The sequence below is a fragment of the Lobosporangium transversale genome (assembly GCF_002105155.1).
Source record: "Lobosporangium transversale strain NRRL 3116 chromosome Unknown BCR41scaffold_17, whole genome shotgun sequence".
NCBI classification, from domain to species: domain Eukaryota; kingdom Fungi; phylum Mortierellomycota; class Mortierellomycetes; order Mortierellales; family Mortierellaceae; genus Lobosporangium; species Lobosporangium transversale.
Genome location: NW_019028995.1, coordinates 69,991 through 84,930, shown reverse-complemented (window position 1 = coordinate 84,930; position 14,940 = coordinate 69,991). Strand labels below are relative to the sequence as shown.

Sequence of the window (14,940 nt, the reverse complement as noted above, 5' to 3'; positions counted from 1 at the left end):
TCCGAGGCTCTGTTTACCTGTGCCCTTGTCATATCCCGCCGCTGATCAGGCACATTCAACTCATGCGCACAACTTTTAGGAAATAAATTTCTAATTTCATGCTATTCCCGCTGCATTTCTCCACAAATAATTATAAATTATAGACGATCTCCGCAGTCGAAGGCGCGATAAAGTATCCGCTATTTGCTTTCAATGGAGTCGATGAAGCGAAGCACTGGAGTGAAAAGGAGCCATCCTAGTTTGTATGATGTTTGTTCAGAATAGCATGGGTCATCCATTGACCCGTGCACTATAATAATCAATGGTGGAAAAACTATGCAGCCTGTCTTTAATCTTGTCCTCCATTGTTTTTTATTCCCTCAAAGAATATAAGGTAAAAATAAAAAATAAGAAATAAGAAATAAGAAATAAAAATAAAATAAAAATAAAATAAAAAATAAAAAATGAAGGCCCCATTTAAACCCCTCATGGATCTGGTCCTAGCTCAGGATAATATTTCCTTTTTGTACAGGTACATTCCCTCCACCTTGCTTTTTGAGATGTAAAAGAAAGCGCAGCCATTGTCGCTTGTGAGAGCACAAGCAAAAAATAATTAGCAAATGTGAGAGCAAAACAAATTTATCGCAGCGTTGACGTAGGATCAAACCCTAATGTTTTTCCTTATGGCTCCAAGTCAAGGCTCTAGGACAACAGCACACGAAGTCCACATGTCCCTTCCGTCATTCGTTTCTCCGAGCAAACAAATTTAGTAATCTCTTCCCTTCTCGCATCCCAATCGTACTCAGTTGCTCTTCTTAACAGAAGGTTGGTTACCTGCATACCACGTTTTTTTTTTTTTTTTTTTTTTTTTTTTTTTTTTCCACAATTAATAATATATATAAATATATAATGTATACTATATAATAAATATATATTTGCTGCTTTATTTTATTTTTATAATCTTCTACACTTTCAATCTATCAACCTGTCCACCAAAGCTTATGCATGGGAATGGCTTCCGCAGCATTCCTTCTTCTCATTCACCTCCGAGTCAGCAGCAAGATCGACCTTGAAGCTGGCCGCCTTTGGCACCAAACCTATAAAAAAAATACAATGTATATGGCTATTAATGAGGATCATAGGAATTAAAGCCACATCATACTAGGAAAGTAATAAAATTACAACAACATCCTTACCGAGGGTTTCAAACATCTGCTGATCGGCATTGAACTCATTGTTGGGTGTTGTCAAGAGTTTATCTCCAGTGAAGATTGAATTAGCACCAGCCATGAAGCAGAGAGCCTGTTCAGGCTGTGTGAAACGAACTCTTCCAGCTGAGAGACGGATCATAGTCTTGGGCATGACAATGCGAGCGGTGGCAATCATACGAACCATATCCCAGACCTTGACAGGCTCCTGTTTCTCTAATGGTGTGCCCTCGACAGCCAAAAGTGCATTTACAGGAACACTTTCAGGATGTGAAGGCATGGTTGAGAGCGTATGAAGCATTCCTACACGATCTGTGTCTGTCTCTCCAAGGCCAATGATGCCTCCAGAGCATACAGAAATGCCGGCTTCACGGACCTTGGAGATAGTCTCAAGACGCTCATCATAAGAACGAGTTGTGATGATCTTGGGGTAATACTCTCTTGAGGTGTCGAGGTTGTGGTTGTATGCAGTCAGTCCGGCCTCTTTCAATTGGTTTGCCTGATCATCGTTCAACATACCCAATGTACAGCACACCTCCATGTCCATAGCTCTGTATGACACATACATTTTTTTTAAAAAAAATAAATAAAATAAAAAATTAAATAAAAAAATTGGGATTAACTTTACAGCATCCGAGACAGCCAATCTAAAAAAAAAAAAAAAAAAAAAAAAAAAAGGACGAGATAGTCTAATGGGTATACTGTTACCTGATCTCCTTGACAAATCCAACAATCTTCTTAAAGTTACTCTTGCGTCCAGCCAAATCTCTCCAAGCAGCGCCCATGCAAAAACGTGTTGATCCTGCAGCCTTGGCAGCACGGGCGGCCTTGAGGACTTCGTCCGTGTCAAGCATCTTTTGAGCCTTGACAGAGGTAGAGTAGCTTGAAGACTGTGGGCAGTACTTGCAATCCTCGCTGCATCCTCCTGTCTTGATACTCAAAAGAGTGCATTGCTGCACAGCCAAGGGATCAAAGTGTAGGCGATGGACATTAGCCTACACACAAATGTTGGAATTGTATCATTGAGACAAACATGTTAGTATGTACAATTCTTTCTTTAGAATGTCATATCATATATAAATAGATAATGAGACAAGTAGCAGTGGCCAAATCCGAGGCAGAGTGTTGATAGAATCGATAGCAATAGGTTTGACGGGAGAATCGGAAGCATATGTGAAGTTATAGATCAGAAAAAAAACCCCGTCAAAATTGATATTTGATGGGGCAATTGATAAAAAAATGTAGGGTGACTGATCCTCAGTATGCTCTGCTCTCTCCTTAATCGCGTGAAACGCGTAAGCACAAATCTTTTTTCTCTGCTCCCAAGAGAGGAAATTAAATATCTTCCCCAGATCTTCCCTTAGGAAGAATGGATGCAAAGTATAAAAAAATAAAAGAAGATATAAAAAAGGAAAAGACAGGGTCGCAGTATTTGACGGTTCGGCTTTCTATACACACTTTGAAGTGACAAAAAAAAAAAAAAAAAAAAAAAAAAAAAAATCAAAGTATCAATTGAATAATACCGAAGTAGAGCTTGTTTCGGTAACTTACTCCATGATAAAGCAATTCCATAATGGGTGAATGGTAAATGGCTTCAATCTCTTCCTTCTTCCAATCATAACGTAATTCGCCATGAGCATTCATCGCAGCAGCAGAAAGTTCGCGTCCATAGACCATCTGCTTCTGAGCCCTGGGACTCTCGTCAATCGTTGCGAATTTAGTAGGTGTAGAAGCAACGGTGTAAGAAGCGCGACTCAGCTGAAGGGCAGCATTCTTTGCAGAAGAGATCTTGATGGCTCTAGAGGACAAGGAGCGTAATGAGACAAATGACATTGTGTCTGTTAGATTATGTTGTGCGTGAGAGAAAAGAGAGTGGAGAGGATAAAGAAGTGGAGGAGAAAAAAACTGACGAGTTAAATCATACCATCAATATCATACCAGTAAAAAAAAAAAAAAAAAAAAAAAGCTAGAATGATATTTCGGGACCTCAAAAAATGAGGGGCAGAAGATTAAAAAATTATTCCTCTCACACACCATATACACCCAACAGCCTCTTGGTGATCTAATTATTGAAAATTGAAAATGTAAATCTCTTACTCATCTCGCACCTCATACACACAAACAAACAGGAAGAAGAGCAGTATCAAAAATCACTTTTCTTATAATACAATATCTCAATTTTCAATTTTTTTTTTTACAGTGGTTGGTTTTATTCGGTTGTCAGATCCGAACTTTATTCTCCTGGGTCTCGATTCACTCCTACATGTATCGTGTCTTTTACAATGCATCCGATCTATCACCACTAGATCAAAATTTATACATGTACCAAAGACCTCAAAGAGAAAGGCTCGGATAGTATCCTTGGCGATGCAAGGGTAATGACGCACTGGCATACAAAGAACTACATGTGTTCATATTGATTCCCATCATTCACAGAGTCCGAAGTTAAAGCCACTCGCCTTTTTGCTCAACTAACCCCGCATCCCCGCATTCATTCTCCAATCTCGTTGAAATTATTCTCACGGTTAGTCTGTATAATAATTCAAATTTTATTTTTACTTTTTTTTTTTTTTTTTTTTTTTTTTTTTTTTCACAAGATCTGTTAAATCCTTGCTGGTTCTTGCTTGAACTGGAAATACAGATCATTTGCTCATCTGCCTTTCTCTTAGAAATCAAGTAAACTACTATTGGATGTTGTTACTTTTCCCGACAGAGATCCATGGCCGTGTCCATGTCCATGAACATGTTGATGTCCACTGCTATCAGGTCCTTCTGTGCTGCAGCTTGAAGTGACCGCTCCTTGGATCCCAACCGGAGGAAGCCCCATCATTTTACGTGCCATTCCGCTTGCTCCTGGTACAGAATGTATATCAACCTTTCCACGGGCATTAATAGTATTATTATTATTATTATTGCTGCTACTACTACTGCTCCCGCTATTGTTGCTATTGACATTACTTCCACCTAATGGCTTCCTAAGAGATCCGGATGATGCCCCAACATCTCGCCTAGAAAATGAGGATGGTGTTGAGGATGAAGTAGCACTGGATCCTGTCTTTCGATCTGATAACGATCCCGCAGATGACGATGGTTCCGCTGACGTTCTCCTCTGTCCCACACCGCCTTCGGGGGGCAAATGGAACGTCTCAATAGTGAACCGCTTTCTTCGCACCTTGAATCCCAAGTTATTGACTCCTTTACTCGAGCCTCCACTGCGTCCACTCCCTCCACTTTGTCCACCCGAGCCCTTAGCAGAGCCATTGAGCAGAACTGATAGCTTCGTGGAGGAAGAAACTAGAGCATTGAGAACAGGAACTTTGTGTACATGAAATAGACCATGATAATCCGATGCCGCTGATGATGCATTGGTTAAAGCACCCGCAAAAGACTCAATCCGAACAGAAGCATCACAGAGCTGCTCGAGACGATGAATGTATGGCGAAGTGGTGGAGCCATCCGTAGCATGTCTCTGATCAACAGTGCCATACAGATGTGCAGGGATCGTAATAACCGCAGCACCAAAACTAAACCGTAAAAGGCCACGCAAAGCATGCAAAAACTTGTAAAGATCCTGGAGAATCATATAAGAAAGAAATGGTTAGTTTCATACATGAGCCAAATGAAGGCTATATTTTTTTTCTTTTTTTTTTTAGAATGCTTAAATATACCTGTGGTGTTTTACTTCTCCAGCTTGGAGATGCAATCGAGTTGATTCCAATCCTGCAAACATGTCGCCCGGATAGATTGACAGCTCCAGGCGCTGGCAATGGCGCCAAGGGGTCCTTGACAAGCGTAGTACTGAATCCTCCATTGACGACTGTCTCTCTAATCTTGTCAAGCACATTTCGATACAAATCAGGCTGATTACTGACTATTTCGGCAGCTGATGGATTATCATCCTCATTTTCATTTTCACTATCGTCCAGATCACTCCCTGCTATTTCCTGGTTATTGACGCTGATATGTCTTAATAGATCTCCAGAATCAATCAGCGTCGTGTCGGCGGTCTCCAATGCCCTAGCTGAAATGCGTGTCGTGAGATCAAACTGTTCACAAAACGGGATTTGGTTTGGCGTTGGGACAGACCCATCTGAAGAGGATGGCTCTTTGTTAACACGCGACGATATGACTAGTAATATAATAATTGCTCCATAGTTTGAGTGTTAGGCTGTTGATTTAACTTTTTTTTTTTTTTTTTTTTTTTTTTTTTTCCCCCATTTCTAAATAGTGAAAATACCTGGCAGAGAGCGGCCATCAACCCCGCTTTCAAACTTTTTTAATCCGCTATATCTCCATGCGATCTTAAGTCTTCCTTGCTCTGAATCTTCGTCATCTTCATCCTCAGCAGATGCTCCTGATTTTTTAACCCTGCGGTTGTCCCCCTTCGCCTCATTGTCATCACGACTATCAACTCCTTGCTGCACCTGGCTTGAGGAACTCTCCTCACCGGCGATCCCCATCAATGACCTCATTATTGCCTCTGGACGCTCATCACCGCTCACAACCACGCATTTGTCGCCAGCCACGACTCCTTGTCTTAAAAAATATTTGAGTAGTAATTGGCCGTAGGATGTCTGGCGATCCTCTTGGACCAGGAGGATTGTCCCTAAAGGAAGTCCTCCCCCAAGAATATCATCTAACGAAGGAATCCCAGTCGAAATAAGAACTTGTCCATTATAGGCAGAAAGACGGCAGCCCGCTGGAAGACTGGTTTGAGCTGACGGCACACGCTTCTTGAAAGAGCTCATATTTTAGCTATTAACAACCCTCCGCTTATAATCGTAAATGTATTCACAGGCTTTTTTTATTATTGTTATTTTGCCTTTTGAATGTCCAGATGGATACATTAGCAATGAATGAGAATGTAAGAATGGCAGAGTGATCGCGGTTTTGTTGTTTCATCCCACCGTCACACCGTTCAGACTGCGCCACTGTGCATAATTAAATTATGTATATACTAATTGTTCTGTCCATTCTTCTTTGCACGACTGCGCTTGCCTACTGCTCTCCCACGACCCCTTCGTGAGTCATGCATACTAACGTGAACAGGCTCTGGCTCTACTTCATATGGAAAGGTGCCTAGGATTTGGTCTGGAGTGCCGACCCACTGCAGCTGCAGGTCGTCGTCATTTAACCCTGCTCCTCCAGCTCCACTGATGTCTGTGTTATTCTCGTTCAATAGCTGTGGCGAGCTTTGGTGAGCTGCATGTAGATCATATTGGCCTTTTGATACAGCTGTTCCTCCCTTAGTGACCCCCTTATTCTCTTTAATAGAGTCATGCGATAGATTAGACTCATCGAATCCCTCCTCTACCGCCTTGTAGATATTGGCGTTAATATCAGACCTCTTATGTCCCAGGATATACTGGCCTGGCCTAAGTTGTATTAACTTTCCGATGACATAATGGATTGATCGCATATTAGGCTTAATCCAATCTTGAATTTCACGCTCTTGCACGCGCAATGTACTTGCATCCACAATCGATATCGCAGGCAAGTCACTAAACGTTGCGCCTAACGGATTCTCTGGATTTGAGCTATGTGCTGAGTCAATGCTCTTTGGGTCCATATACCGTACAAATTGGTTTTTAGAAACATCTACGCGTCCTAGAGCGACAAGCCGATCATCACGAATCCATGTTGCCATCCACCAACCGGCCATAGTTGATTTACTTGGAAGAGACAGGCCAATCTCTGGCGCATAATCTAAAATAGATTTAAGGACTACCTGCCTACATGGCGCCTGCAAATTAATGGATGGACAAGAATGTTAGGAAGATGACAAAGAAAAGGAGGAAAAGTGCACATGTGTACAGGGGCTATCTTACTGTATTATCGAGATATCCGTGGATGCGGCTTCGGATCAGGATTCTCGTATCTCCAAATGTCCAAAGTGAATAGTCAAATCCGTCATTGGCATATTCATCGGAAGAAACTGCACCAGCCTGACTCCCCAAAACACCCTCTTCCTCATCATCAATATCCATGTTCATATCCTTATCCTCATCTTTATCCTTATTTTCATCTTTATCCTCTCTCCCCGTCATCATCTTTGAATGATTTTGCTCTGCATCCCCAGCGTTAGCAGGGTTTTTAAGTGATCCTTTGTCTGCCTGTTGGGACGAGATAGGAGGCGTCGATTCACTATGATCCAGTGGCACTGTGGGCCCATGCTCTAAAGCTATTTTTCCAGCATTCTCGCTGCGATCCTGTTCTGAAGAAGTTGAAGAGGGAAGTGTGATATGCTCCTTCAGAGGTGATGAAAGAATAGCAGCGTCTGTTGATGAAGTAGCTATCAAAGAAAGCTTTTTAAGTGCACCGTTGTAAAATGCTTGGGTCATCTCTAACGCTGACATCCGTTTGCGAATCAATGGCTTGTCGACATAAACCCGCTTCTGCATCACTCCTAATTACAAAAAAAAACACTGCCAGTATTAATCAACGAATGACCCATTGCCCCTGCAAGGGTACAGAAAGCCCTTACGACATTATTAGGTTCCCCACTACCTTCGTGATCTTCCTCGAGTACAACTTTCACAGGGATCTCCCATTCGGACGCAAGGCTAGGCAAGGTCTCCGCCAGTGTCACTAATGCACTTGCAGCAAATGCAATATGGATATTTTGCTCCTTGACAAAGTGCTTAATGGTTGGATCCTTGGATACTGATGGTGCAGGAGATGTGCTTGGTAGGTGGATGCGTCTGTTATCCCGCAGTCCATTCGATGCTTTTTGGGAAGTCGACGACTCTCCAGACTGACTCCAATACCGGCCATTGATATCAATTGACTTTTCATATGGTACTCCATTCTCATCTGTAGGCCAGATTGGCTTTGCTAAAGAAACTGGGCAAACTTTCCCTGTCCTCTTCAAAAGCCCGCGAGGGTGTGGTTCTTCTACTGAATTGCTCTGTGGTTTGTCCAGCCCTCCTGGTGGCGCGATCACATTTGCCTTTTTCCTGCTCAAAGTAGGCTCCTTCACTGAAGGTACACCAGGAAGCCGCAACCCAATGGACTGAATAAAGTCGTAGCGTCGAGGATATTCTTCTAGTACTCTCCTCCTTGCACGTAGGAACTTTGTCTCCAATGCAGCCTGGATAGCCACATTTGAATAGCTAGCGATCCTGGCCCTCACGGTCTCAGCGTTCCATTGACGCACACTCTGCCGCTCTTGATTCACCCTCTCTTGTAGAGAAGTCCAGAGCTCTCGATCTTCCGATCCTAATTGCAATACACCCCCATGCTTATGCAATCCACGGATAATACTATCATACATTATGTACCGGCAGTGTTCCTCGCGTGTCAAAGTCGAACGGTGTTCGTGTGAATAAATACATGGGTGGTAAAACCGATCCTTAGGAGGCAACATTTGTAAAAGCCCTGGCTGCTCTGGTTGCTGTGGTTTTTGCTGTTGAAATTCACTATTAGCTTGTTTTGGATCAGTACTGTGGAAAACCGAGGCAATCTCAGGAACGTATGACGAGACAGACGCCATCAAATCAATAATGTCAAATTTGCCTGTGGTTGAGGCCACTAACTCCGAAGAAGATGTAATCTTTTGATCTGGCCCATTATCTATCTTTAGAGTGGAGCCCGTTGGCTTAGTCGTATTGCTATACAATATGCCTTCGTTCGATATTGATGGCCTTATCCACTTTGAAGCCCTCTGCTTCTTTGTGGAAGTGTCACCCTCAACATCAGTGTGTGGCATGGGTCTAGATGGTTGTATCTCTTGAAACTGACGCTTCTTTTGTATAAACTGCTCAGTTAATCTCCCTATGCCGCCAACCGAAAGTTTGTTATAATGCTCTTCACTGAAAAATACTTTAGCATGCGAAGTTGAAACAGTGGCTTCGTTTACGGTTCCAGGCATTGGTTCGCTAGTATCTCCTGGTAGCTTTAGATCCTGAATTATGTTGATACCATTAGTAATACTTTGATCATCTTGACTACCAGAGCCCGCTAATTCAACCTGCGAACCCTTGTTGCTGTGTTTGTCCATGGTTTCATTCGCCATATTGCCTATTGTTTGCGTATCCGCACTGTCTTGCTCCGTTGCGACAAAAGGTTGATCAGATTGCAATTGTGATGCTCCATTAGAGTCGTGATCAACGTGCTCGACCTGATCTACATGGCCTGATTCATTTTTCTCGGATTGCGATTCATTCTTATAATCATGGCTGTTTTCATTATTGCTATTGTCGGCTGCATCAATAGAGCTCAAGGCCTCATGGGATATCTTTGAACCATTTTTGCGATTAGCACGCGTGCGGCCCTGTCCTCGACCTCGCACCCGACCTCGTGTTGTAGCAGATGATTTTGTGGTGACTGAAGCGTTCGTTGTGGATGTTGTTGTAGCAACAGTGCTCGAACGACGGGTGACCCTTCTCTCCATGCGGACCTTATTATTATTATTATTACTATTATTATTATTGAGAATAAAGGAATAGTTCTCAAAAATATACGAATAATAAAACTATAGAAATCTTTAATGTGGCTTATGGCCCATATAATGGGCAAAGTTGTCGAAAAAGCTACATTTTATTGGCGAACATACGAAAGGAAGAGAACTTTGTGAACGCAAACGAATGAAGGGATATGGAAAAAGCGTTAAAAAGAATAGCTATAATCGCCTAAATTTTTTTACAGGTCATCGTCTTCCTCAGGGAGAGGCATCTGTGCAGCACTGTCCAATTCCTGCTTGTACTGTTGCATAAGGGTAGCATCGACTGCAACCTCAGCGGGAGCCAAAGCAGGGGAGGCTACAAACTCCAGTGAATGGTGACCGGAAAGCTTACGAGCCAACCAGAGGAAAGGCTTCTCAAAGTTGTAGTTGCTCTTGGCCGAGATATCATAGTACTGAAGAGACTTCTTGCGGTGGAAATCAATAGCTTTGGGCTTGACCTTGCGCTCCTTGATATCGACCTTGTTACCGCAGAGAACAATGGGGATGTTCTCACAGACACGAACGAGATCACGGTGCCAGTTAGGGACGTTCTTGTATGTAATTCTGGAGGTGAGATCGAACATGATAATACCACATTGTCCATTGATACTGCATAAAAAAAGAAAGAAGATTGACGCCGCGCATCTGTGTTAAGTTTACCATTACTGTCACAATTAAATATACGCGGCAAGCTTACGACATAGTAGCGTCTCAATGAATGAATCACATACTAGTAACCATCACGAAGACCACCAAACTTCTCTTGTCCAGCAGTGTCCCAGGTGTTGAAGATAATCTCACCAAAGTTAGTGCTGAATCTCAAAGGATGGACCTCGACACCCAATGTGGCTATTCAAAAAGAAGGTCAAAAAAGGCATATTAGCACCAAGTTCTGTTTCCTTTACACAAAAAAACTGAACTGGTTTCGACGACATATATTGACATTGGCTGCTGAATGGAAAGACTGACGGTTCAGCAAATGCCATGTTAAACATTGGAACACTGTCGATAAATATCGTGATCTGTGTTGACTGTGATACAAATATCATGAAGATCCAATCGTTTAAGCTGCTATATGGTGTAGCAGCAGCTTAAATGGGAACAAACAGACCATAATAAAAGATAAAAAAGACATGCAATATTGAGGGATACTCTTGAAATTCCAAAGTGATGACCAGCTTTTATGTATTAATGCGCTGTAACTGAGTAAACGGTGAATTCCTGCTAATTCTGCCAATATCGCGTCATCCAGCAGAATATAACAATAGTAATTTAGACCGATCAAAATAATTCCACAGATGGAGAATGTGCGGAAAAGAGTGGTTAACAATTGTAGTGAGTCTTTACCGATGTACTTCTTCTCAAATTCGCCAGTCAAATGGCGCTTAACGAAGGTAGTCTTTCCCGTACCGCCATCACCAACTAACAAAGAGTCATAACAAATAGAAAATAAAAATCAGAATGTGGTTAAGTTGGATCCGACAGTTAAAGAAGCAATGCTCGTTCTGCTTAAAAACTGATTTCCTTGATCCTAGAATAAAAACGAAGATTGAATAATTATTTACCGAGGACGAGCTTAAAAGTAGGAGTCTCAGCCATGTCTAGTATTTGTAGGAAAGGGATATGGTAGGGAAAGAGAGAGAGAGAAAGAATGTGGTTGAGGTTGGAAACAAAAAGAAATCGGGCCAAATACGTCACTGTACATTAAAAACAGCATTTGTAACTTGAGACAGCCATGGGTTTTACCTCTAGTCTCAGGCCTTTATCCTGGGAAGAATGATGATTCATCCATTGGCTGCGCACAGCCCCATATGCCATCATTTTATTGCGCCCACACCATGTTCCAACTATGAATATTATGAGCCCTGTGTTCCATCTACTATAACTTTTTTACAGCACTATCGCCACGAGTACTGGCACTAGTAGCTTATATCCAAAGTAACTTGATCGAGGTTTTTCTGGTCAAATGTTTATTTTGTTTTATTCTTTTGCAAATCAGCACCATCCACTTGCATGCATATTTATTCCATCAACCTTTTGCTACTTTATTAGTCATCCAAAACATTTGTAACCAATTACGTGCGAACAATCCTCTTCCTTCTTCTGATCCTTCGCCGATGCTGATTCATTAGCTCTTGGTACCCAAGCGTCTGCTTTTTTTCAACAAACATCTGCATTGCCCACACATACAACTTGATTACTGTCATTGATTCAGCATAATCCTCAGCTTTCTCTTTTCCTTCCATCTAATTGTTTTCCTTATAACGGTCCTTAGTCATGGTATTCGTTAACGGTCAAAAGTTTGCATGGTAAAACTTTAATACCCCTTATTACAGCAATGTTTGTTCGCTTTATGGTCCTCCTAATTAGATGCATGTCTTTCCCCTGTTTTACATAGTGCTACATGCATCAAGGGACATCGTTCAACAACATGCAATCATGAGTATGAACAAAAGTGTATTAAGAAGTCATTTGTCGTCAAGATCAGACTCTAAACGTGCCACTTATAGCAACAGCTATTTCGTTTCATAGTGAACGACCATTACACGAGGTTAAAAAGAAAGGTCGTCCTTCAACTCAGTGCCTCCATTGCAAAGAGCTACGCAAGGCAAAGCAAGTCAGCGTTCGTTGCCTTTGTGGCAAAGAAGATGGTATGCTTAAATACAATAGGGATTTGATATAAGATTATGCGAAAAATATATACTAGCTTGTCTTTAACTCTGTTGGCGTAACTTGTAACTCTGCTATAGAATCCTCTCGGGCTGCTTCCATGGAAGATGAAGGTTTAAGTATCACAGGAGGTAAAGCGATTGTTCATCATATCCCAAACTACTAATTAAATATATGGATGGATATACCCTTATACAACCTCTATTTATGGTTTTACATAACATACAGGCAACTGTGGGTGTCTTGAAGGTTCAGTCTGCACCTGTTGTCGAGACCGTGCGGGACACGTAGTTTCAAAACCCGGTAAAAATTCGACTCGGCACGCAATATTCAAGAGCTACCCTGAATTAAAACATCAACGTGGCCCAGCTTTACTTGATCTTGGAAAATCTGAAAAGGCTCTCCTTCCAAAGGATGATTCCCCTTTGACATATCTCCAGACTTTCTCAGGGATGCATATGGCACAGAGTCCAGATGGGAGTGTGAGTTCAAACTCAAGACTCAATGGCACTTTTGGTGGAATGGAAATATCCAATAACGATCCAGTTAAACTTTCGACGATGTTGGGCACAGAATTACCGGGTCGCGACCATTCACCTTTAGCTCCCTCGACTTTGGGCGGAGATCAACAGAATGAACCACATTTAAATCTTTGTTCGGACCATATGAGCTCCTCCAATGGCGATAGCAGTCACTATAACAACCTCCCGACATCAGACCTGTATTTTCCACAGACTCTGGTGAACCAATCACTCGAAAAAATTGCAGATGATAATGATTTGACTGCCTATGAGGACACCATTGGCACAAGATCAATGTCTATGGACATTCTACCAACTGAGGATCCTACTTCTTTCTACACAACCCTTCGTGGCTTCAGCGCCTCACTGCCTTCGATGGCTATGCAGTCAATGCTAACGACTGAAATGTCGGCATCAACCACAAAAAAGTCATGCTGTAATAATGTTCTTGAGACTACTACTTCTTCACCAGCACTGTCGGTCGCACTTCAGTCCACTTCTATTAACAGGAGCGATGAATGCACAAATGAAAGAGAAAACAACGGCTGTGGTTGCGCCATTTCGCCCAACATGTGTTGCTGCGGTGAGATGTGTGCTTGCCCTGGATGCCTTGCCTACCCTAATAACCATGCTCTTCTCACAGCACCCAGCTCATCAGGCCTATACTCAAACGATACCATGGTCGGCAGTAGCTCTGTTTACAAAAATATCAGTGACTCTCGCAATATCACTTCGACCCAGCCTGCATCGACTGACCGGAAAAGTCCATGTTGCAGCTCTGGCAACCCCAATACAGCCCGTATAAACACTAGTACCGGCACGCAACATGCGCTCAACCTGAGCCAAGCCTTGAGCCTTATTGAAGCAAACAGTCAAATTGCCTCAAGTATAATAGACAGCAGCGCAAGAGAAGCTTTGAGACAAGGATTGGGTATGATGAGTCAAAATGGCATGGAGCCAGTTAAGCTACAACATCCAACTTTGCTCAGCGACAACGGTATTTTGATATGTGGCTGCGGTTGTGGACGTCCTACGGTAGATTGTTCAGATTGCTTCCGAGATATGTGCGAGTTTGTGGGAGAATCTCATGCAAGAATGCTGAAGGAGGAGCTTGAATTTGAGCTGGCTATGAATCGAAATGACGGGTTCCTGGCGGATCTGAACATGAGCCTGAACATGAATATGAACATGGAGTTGAACATGGAGTTGAACATGGAGTTGAATCCTGATGCAACGCAAGCCGAAGTAAGGCCCACCGAGGCCTCATCAACGTATATTCATGTCTCTCGAGGAGAGAACCAACAACAATCAAGAAGAGAACAAGGACAAGGACAACAAGGACAAGATCATTTACAAGTAGATCGACCTCACTTACCAGATTCGTTTACTGAAAATCAAAACGAAGCAACTCATTGGCAGCAAACTGAAGAACAACAACAGCGTCAGCTCGAATTGCTGGAACAGGAACATCGATTGAGGCTTCGGTTAATGGAGCAAGAGCAGATGCAACTTTCTCAACTGCGGCCAACTTCTGCACTGAATCAGCTTCAATTGGACTTCTTGGATGATGAAGACTGGAGCTTTGTAGACGAGATTAGAATGGACGGCCCTGAACTAACGCTGCCAGGGACCCTGAAATCATGATTTAATCACAATAATGGTCTAATGGTCTATACAGCCTTGAATTAAACGCATTAGGATGCCTTGTCATATGTATTTATTCATATGATTGTTTTTATTTTTAGAAAAATATGGATCCAATGCTTTTTTTGCCCTGAGGCGCGTTATTTTTCATTAGTCTACTGATCTAGTCTACGTGTAATCTGGGCCTTTGATAGACTAAAACTCATGAAATTCCCTGTCATTATTTCACGTACACGTACGACGCATAAGAAGGGAAGGAATAAAGGGACATCAGAACACACTAGTTTAAATACTTCCTTGGATGCAATATTTCTTAGCGCATGTCCGAAATTACACCAAGTACATACCCCCTGCTGCATCCATCGTTCTGTAGCGTCTGTTCCGTTGCTCTGTATATGCTATTCTACTAGACCGTATTTTTTTGGAGTATCTGTAGGAACTCGTCCTAGCGTGAATTGCTTACACCTGGGACCCT

General features: G+C 42.3%; 6 protein-coding genes across 6 annotated transcripts; 2 read left to right on the top strand and 4 right to left on the bottom strand.

Annotated features, from left to right (window-relative positions):
- Positions 1 to 915: 915 nt before the first annotated feature.
- On the bottom strand, positions 916 to 3,077 carry BCR41DRAFT_352890 (biotin synthase-like protein). Its single transcript, XM_022024034.1, has 4 exons — positions 2,739 to 3,077; positions 1,896 to 2,182; positions 1,176 to 1,738; positions 916 to 1,076 (listed from the first exon to the last, which is right to left on the bottom strand). Exons 1-4 carry the CDS (start codon positions 3,018 to 3,020, stop codon positions 979 to 981), a joined length of 1,230 nt encoding a protein of 409 aa, XP_021881579.1. The 5' UTR covers positions 3,021 to 3,077; the 3' UTR covers positions 916 to 978.
- Positions 3,078 to 3,796: 719 nt separating this feature from the next.
- On the bottom strand, positions 3,797 to 6,050 carry BCR41DRAFT_352887 (PAXNEB protein-domain-containing protein). The gene is made up of 3 exons (XM_022024033.1): positions 5,425 to 6,050; positions 4,856 to 5,316; positions 3,797 to 4,758 (listed from the first exon to the last, which is right to left on the bottom strand). The coding sequence occupies exons 1-3, from the start codon at positions 5,933 to 5,935 to the stop codon at positions 3,853 to 3,855; spliced, it is 1,878 nt and encodes a 625-aa protein (XP_021881578.1). The 5' UTR covers positions 5,936 to 6,050; the 3' UTR covers positions 3,797 to 3,852.
- On the bottom strand, positions 6,050 to 9,513 carry BCR41DRAFT_352881 (hypothetical protein). The gene is made up of 3 exons (XM_022024032.1): positions 7,695 to 9,513; positions 7,016 to 7,593; positions 6,050 to 6,930 (listed from the first exon to the last, which is right to left on the bottom strand). The coding sequence occupies exons 1-3, from the start codon at positions 9,199 to 9,201 to the stop codon at positions 6,145 to 6,147; spliced, it is 2,871 nt and encodes a 956-aa protein (XP_021881577.1). The 5' UTR covers positions 9,202 to 9,513; the 3' UTR covers positions 6,050 to 6,144.
- Positions 9,514 to 9,677: 164 nt separating this feature from the next.
- Positions 9,678 to 11,286, bottom strand: BCR41DRAFT_352876 (P-loop containing nucleoside triphosphate hydrolase protein). The gene is made up of 4 exons (XM_022024031.1): positions 11,196 to 11,286; positions 10,978 to 11,052; positions 10,362 to 10,479; positions 9,678 to 10,239 (listed from the first exon to the last, which is right to left on the bottom strand). The coding sequence occupies exons 1-4, from the start codon at positions 11,227 to 11,229 to the stop codon at positions 9,828 to 9,830; spliced, it is 639 nt and encodes a 212-aa protein (XP_021881576.1). The 5' UTR covers positions 11,230 to 11,286; the 3' UTR covers positions 9,678 to 9,827.
- Positions 11,287 to 12,008: 722 nt separating this feature from the next.
- BCR41DRAFT_305416 (hypothetical protein) lies at positions 12,009 to 12,313 on the top strand (the record flags this gene model as incomplete). Its single annotated transcript, XM_022020791.1, has 2 exons — positions 12,009 to 12,073; positions 12,163 to 12,313. Coding segments are annotated over 2 exons (216 nt in total), but the record flags the coding sequence as incomplete, so codon positions are not given.
- Positions 12,314 to 12,400: 87 nt separating this feature from the next.
- On the top strand, positions 12,401 to 14,465 carry BCR41DRAFT_370434 (hypothetical protein; the record flags this gene model as incomplete). The annotated part of the gene is made up of 2 exons (XM_022026532.1): positions 12,401 to 12,431; positions 12,529 to 14,465. 2 exons carry the CDS (start codon positions 12,401 to 12,403, stop codon positions 14,463 to 14,465), a joined length of 1,968 nt encoding a protein of 655 aa, XP_021881574.1.
- Positions 14,466 to 14,940: the final 475 nt, after the last annotated feature.